This window comes from Aureococcus anophagefferens, assembly GCF_000186865.1.
Source record: "Aureococcus anophagefferens unplaced genomic scaffold AURANscaffold_51, whole genome shotgun sequence".
NCBI lineage: Eukaryota > Pelagophyceae > Pelagomonadales > Pelagomonadaceae > Aureococcus > Aureococcus anophagefferens.
Genome location: NW_008705604.1, coordinates 83,013 through 89,516, shown reverse-complemented (window position 1 = coordinate 89,516; position 6,504 = coordinate 83,013). Strand labels below are relative to the sequence as shown.

Genomic DNA, 6,504 nt, shown 5'->3' with positions numbered 1-6,504 from the left:
GCGATGCTCCGATGGCCCCAAAACCTGCTGATTTTGCGCACACGCCGAGGCGGAGACAAGGTGCGCCCCCCGCCAAAAGAAGCACGTCCAACGGCACCGATCGCGTCGAGCATCAGTGCCACCCGGTGGCTCTAGAGCCTCCCGCTACCTATCCTAGTTAGGATATTGAGAGCCTCTAGGAGAGGCTCTGGTACTCGACACGCTCGGCGCCAAACTGCGCGGTTCTTTCGTCGGGGGCCGCATCCTGTCTCGGCCTCGGCGTGTGCGCAAAATCAGCAGGTTCTGGGACCATCGGAGCATCGCCGGGGACTCTGAATCTTCCGGGTACCGGTCGTACTAGGCTAGCGCTAGCTAGGTACCGTTTTATATATAGCCGCCTGTAAAACAGCGGGTTTGGACGCCAAGCGGGTCCCCGGCTATCGCGGTCGGCTGGTAGCATGAGTGAAACTGAGATCCAGGCGGGAGCCGCCTGTGACGCTCGAAACACGTTGTAGCTCCGCGTCTAGTTAATCTTTTTGCTCAATGTTCTTTGCAGGTTAATGGTCCAAAAAAAGTTTTACGACTTCCTCCGAAATTTTCGTGCTGATTCTGTCTTCAAGCAAATTATCCCCAGAGTCCCAATGACCACATGCCGGCCACATGCTACAACTTTCAGGTACCGCGAGGCTCTGACTCAAAACTACAGGTTTGCATTTTTTTTTTTTTGTCCAATTCGAGCATAGGCGTCACGATTCGTTAGTGATTGTGGAACTCGCCGATGTTGCGGCCTTTGACACCGAGCTTCTAACCTCGCTTCAAAAGCGCCCAGACTTTCAGTTGCGTCTATTTGAGGCTGCAGCACGCGATGTCTTACAAAGATCTGTCCTCCCATCTATCGAGCGTATTGATGCTGCGTCAAATTTAGCATCAGTTCCTGCTGATTCACACTGTGCACCTGAGCTATCTGAAATTCCGTCAGGTCATCATGCATTTGACGTGCAGCTGGCTTTGCAGTCAACGCAGCTCTCAACACCTCTGCGCTCGCTGACTGCTGAACATGTTGGGCGACTCCTCAAAGTATCTGGGATTATTGTTAGTGCGTGTCTTCGTGTCGTTGGTGAATGTTTTCGCACGTTAGAGGGTCTGGCGAGAGCTTCGAAGCAACAACAAAGAATTGCTAGAATAGCAACACTATAGAGAATTCAAGACCTGAATCATGATCAAAGGTGCATCCAAGGTCAGATCAAAAGCAGTCAAACTCGATATTCAGTCACGCGTGCCGTGCCTCTTGGACCAGCATGTTGATGAAAGCGACTGAGAATCTCTAGGTGCACAAACTGCGGGAAACGCCTTTCTCTGAACTGTGAGGGCGCCTTCTCACATGCCACTCTTCCCAAACGATGCGATGCTGGTCAAGAGCAGGCAGATTGTGGTCCATCTCCTTATGTCGTGATTCCAGATGGCTGTTTGTGAGTGTTTAGATTGAGGAAAGGTTCTGCTCGATAGCAATGAAGAGCTGTGGGACGTAGGTATGTAGACCAACAGACACTGAAGCTACAGGAAGCGCCTGAGGCTGTTCCGACGGGAGAGATGCCGAGGTCGACCCTAGTGGTCGTAGAACGAGGATTGGTAGACCGGGCGTCTCCTGGCGCGAGGGTCTCAATGCTTGGCATGTTGTCGCTCTTTGAAAGGTCTGACACATCACACAATCCAGACGCAGCAGTAGCTGCTATTCGAGTACCATACTTGAAGGTAGTTGGCGTCGAGTTTGACACCAATGGACATGGAGACAAAGAACGGCGGTTTACTCCTGCAGAAGAGGAGCACTTTGTGGAACTCGCTCGACGATCTGACATTCATAATCTGCTCGCAGCATCCATTGCGCCCAGTATACAAGGCGAATACACTTTAGATATTAAAAAAGCACTCGCATGTCAGCTTGTGGGTGGATGCCGGAAGACTCTGCCTGATGGTCTCAGGCTACGTGGTGATATTAATGTTTTACTTCTCGGTGATCCATCCACAGCAAAGTCACAGTTTCTCAAGTTCGTGGAAAAAGTGGCCCCTGTTGGGGTGTATACGTCGGGCAAAGGCTCGTCTGCTGCCGGCTTGACAGCATCAGTAATTCGTGACAAAAACAGAGAATTCTTCCTCGAAGGTGGTGCGATGGTCTTGGCCGATGGAGGTGTCTGCTGTATTGATGAGTTTGACAAGATGCGCGAGACGGACCGTGTTGCTATCCACGAAGCTATGGAACAGCAGACAATATCGATCGCTAAAGCCGGGATAACTACAGTTCTAAATTCGCGCACCTCTGTGCTTGCGGCGGCCAATCCAGTGTACGGCCGCTATGATGATCTCCGCTCTGCAGCAGAGAATATTGACATGATGTCCACGATTCTTTCCCGCTTTGACTGCATCTTCATTGTGCGTGATATCCGTGATGAGAGCCGTGATCTTTCCATAGCAAAGCATGTGATGGGCGTTCACATGAAGGCTTCGAACGCCTCAAGATCGCATCGGGGTGTTAATACACAGCCTGGTTGCGCTTCTGCTCACGATGCAGATACGCTTGACCTTAAGTCACTGAAGGAGTTTGTCGCTTATTGCCGTGCTAAATGTTCTCCGAGGCTGAACAATCAAACTTCAGCGCGACAAGTGTTACTTCATCAGACGTAAACATTGATAGCTACCTGCGCCCGTAGGCCCTTCTTTCATCAGAGTATGTTGCTATTCGTGAGGCGGTCAAGAGCAGAGGCGAACAGGCCGGTGGGCGGCGACATCAAGCTGTACAAATCGGAGCCTGCCTATGCAATCTCCCAACTTCGCCTAACTCTCACTTAATGTACATGTATCAGCTCTCTCTTCATACCTACAATTTAGGTGCCTGTCACGGTACGTCAATTGGAAGCCCTTGTGCGGCTTGCAGAGTCCCTCGCTAAAATGCGGCTCCAAGCCAGCGTGCAACCTCAAGATGTCCACGAAGCACTAAGAATTTTTAAAGTTTCGACAATGACAGCTGCATCTACAACGCCACAGACTGCAGGCGCAGAACTGCGCTTTTTAGGAGATGATCAGCGTACACAAATTCAGAACGCTGAGCAGTTTCTCAAGCAACGTGTGCCTGTTGGCGCTGATGCAAAAACGATACGTCTACTTGAAGAAGGTATTGCTCTTGGGCACTGTGACTCTGCGCTCCGACGTGCTCTGAAAATAATGAGCAACCGTGCTGAATTTGCAGAACTCGAGAAAGGGAAGCGACTTCGCCGATTACGATAGACAACAATCAAACTATTGGTCAATGGTACGACCACTACAAGCACGCCGTAGCTTGCTACTGGCAGGGCATGGGAAACCGAAATGGACTACGCTCGCGTTTTGGCGGCCCCCGTGGACGCGCTTAAGTGCCCCATATAGCTAGGAACTACCTCCGAGGTATCCTAAGTGAGACTTGAGACCATATGAGGAACACTACTTGGTCCCGACTAACCTACTGTGCGCTTCGTAATACGGATCAACAAAATTCGATTAGCGGACCACAAAACGCGTGCAAATCCGCTGGAATACACTTCTGATCTATTCCAACAATCCTAGATCAAAGAAGTGGCTGAAACGCGCCCTGCCCGATCCCATGTTGAAGTTCAAGTTGAACATACAGCTCTATGTTGAAGTTATTTGTGGCCGCCAGAAGCCGCCACAAGGCAATGTATGGGCCGCAGGGCTTCATGAGGAGTCAGGAGAACGGATGGAGCTGCTTCTCCGGTGATGTTGGTCGCCGTAACGGCCCGGAAAGTTGGTTTTATGTTGGTCCTTTGCAAATGAAGCGCACAGTAGGTTAGTCGGGACTAGTAGTACTTGACTAGTACTTACCCATGTGCGCACAAACTCGAACGCGAAAATTACGACGCGCTCTTGTTGGGAATCAGGGCTGCTTAGCAGCCCCATCTCACTTTTCCATTTTCAGTCTAAGTCAGGAACACTGCCATTTCCCCTCGAGAAGCGCGGTCCGTCGGCCTTCATTCTGGCATCTTTAATTGAAACTGAGCTCAACCCCCCCTTGAGGGAGGATCTTACTTGCTTCCTTTAGCTCAGGCTAGTGGGAGATACGAAAGGCCAAGTGGACGGAAACATTATATCTGATTGACTACAGCACTTCCCTATATTTCTATCATTCCTCATGGACGCACGCCGTGCTCTGATTCTTTTTTGAAAAAAATAGTTGAATAGTCTTGCCGGGGGAATGCATTGGCACACTTTGGGAGATGTTCACTACAGAAAGTGGGATATCTATCAGGTGTATTCTGTAATAATCAGTTTCGAAAATAATAATCTTAATGCAGATGGCATGGAACGTGGACCTATCGAAAGTGCTGATGGCGGGGGCGCGATTCGGGGGGGCCTTGGCCCTTGTCGAAAAGGAAGCGCGGATACATCATCAGGTTAGAATTTTGTACTAGTCGGTGCTTGACGTGCGCGGTCTCAGATCGGGGGGGAGGGCCAGGGCCACAGACGGCAATTGCTAATTTTCACAACCTCAGGTTAGATGAAGTAGACTGCAGACGCCACTCAAGTTCCTGTAGGTAAACAACTCGCGAGCATCATGCTAGATTGTTGCCAGTTAGTTGGGATGGGATGGACGGAAGGGGAGCTGCTGGTTATTGTTCTACGGGACGGGACTGTGTTGCTATACGATGTCTTGGGAAGATTTGTGCAGACATTCCTGTTATTACTGCCAGCTTCGCCTTCGGAGGATAACATCACCGAAATATGTCTTTGGGGATCTGGCATTGTTGCATTGACAGGCACCATGGCGCTGCAAGTATGTGATGATGTCACCGTAACATCTCCATCTGTTTACCGTATGTCAACTGGGCTCTCGCCAAGACGGCCTGCTACTTCGATGGTTGTTTTGCAGCCGTGTTTTACGTCATCTGGGCTTGTTGAAGTTATTCTCGGTACAAGTGACAGTACAGTGTTAGTCGTGGACACAAATGGCCCCGAGGATCAACTTCTTCAACAGCGAATTCAGGCACCAGTAATTTCTATGGCGATAGCCCCGAATGGCCGCTTCTTGGCCTGTTTTACAGCATCTGGGATTCTCACCGTCATGTCTACATCGTTCACGACGAAGGTGCTAGATTTTGATACATCAACTACATCAAAGCCGCTTCAGATGCAATGGTGTGGCGAAGATTCTCTCATTATGTATTGGGAACATTTTTTATTAATGGTTGGGCCGTACGGGCATTGGTTACGATTTCCATACGCAGTACCCCTGTGCTTGATATCAGAATTAGATTGCTGTCGCATTATATCCAGCACTAACTGTGAGCTGTTACAGCGAGTGCCTGGGCCAATCGAATCAATTCATCGAATAGGTTCCACCGATCCTTCAGCGATGCTTTATGACGCCATGGAAGCATTCGAGGACGGTGATCCTAAAGCTGATGAAACCATGCGCTCGATGGAACTCACGGGACAACTTGGTTTCGCAATCCAAACAAATATTTCAGCTGCGGCTGCTGAGATATTGCCAACTCAACAAAAACTCTATCTGCGCGCCGCTATATATGGCCAAGGATTTTCCGGAGGATCCGAATTTACCGATCATTATATCGCAGCTGCTCGTAAACTTCGTATTTTGAACCAACTTAGACGTCACGTGCCTGCCATGTGTTTGACGTCGGCTCAATATGATCGATCATCACCAACTGTATTGGTAGATCGACTGCTGGCAAGAAACGAACATACATTGGCAATGTCCATCAGCAAATATCTGGGAATCCGCAGAGATCGCGTCCTTGTACATTGGGCATGTGCTATGCTGCGCGGCTCTGCCGCCTGTGCTTCACTAGATGAAACGATGGTCAACAAATTGCAGACTTCCCTCAAACTGCCAGGTTCTGCTGTTTCATACACTCAAATAGCCGCGACTGCTGATTTGATTGGCCGCCGCCGACTGGCAACGATGCTGCTAGAGTCGGATTTCAACACAACTGAGCAGGTCAAGCTGCTGCTCACTATGAAAGAGTGTGGACTCGCCCTTGAGAAGGCCTTAAAGTCCATGGAGGTAGACCTCATATATCTTGCTCTATTGAGCATGCAAAGGGCACATCACCTGATTTCTAGTCGGAGCGCATGGCATGGATCTGAGACGAAAGCCTCTTTCGCTCAGTTGATTGAACGAAGCGCAGATTCGGCCAACTTGATGCGAGTTTACTATGAATCGTCTACTCAAGCAAGATCGCACGAAATATTGCACAATTTTCTTTCAAGTAGTCTTGGTAGCACCGGGCTACATCTGGCAGGCAACTTTGCAGTTGGACAATGTTACCAGCAAAGTTGGCTTCGAGGTCGTTTGAAAAAAATGCGAGAAGCAACCTCACTGTTTGCCCAGGGTCGAGAACTGCAGTTTCACCTCAAGGCCTGCGAGGAACAAATGCAGCTCTTGAAACTGCAAGGTGAACTAGAGCTAAAATTTGGAGTAACGTGTTTCGTGGATATGTCCGTCAGTGAAACCATCTA

The 6,504-nt window shown here is 49.6% G+C and overlaps 2 protein-coding genes across 2 annotated transcripts; both read left to right on the top strand.

Moving 5' to 3' along the window:
• Positions 1-386: 386 nt before the first annotated feature.
• Positions 387-3,485, top strand: AURANDRAFT_39241 (hypothetical protein; the record flags this gene model as incomplete). Its single annotated transcript, XM_009043341.1, has 9 exons — positions 387-598; positions 656-685; positions 723-880; positions 959-1,075; positions 1,206-1,248; positions 1,308-1,448; positions 1,509-2,628; positions 2,685-2,768; positions 2,863-3,485. 9 exons carry the CDS (start codon positions 540-542, stop codon positions 3,256-3,258), a joined length of 2,148 nt encoding a protein of 715 aa, XP_009041589.1.
• Positions 3,486-4,401: 916 nt separating this feature from the next.
• AURANDRAFT_39240 (hypothetical protein) lies at positions 4,402-6,274 on the top strand (the record flags this gene model as incomplete). The annotated part of the gene is made up of 1 exon (XM_009043342.1): positions 4,402-6,274. A coding segment is annotated over one exon (1,695 nt), but the record flags the coding sequence as incomplete, so codon positions are not given.
• Between the last annotated feature and the right edge of the window lie 230 nt (positions 6,275-6,504).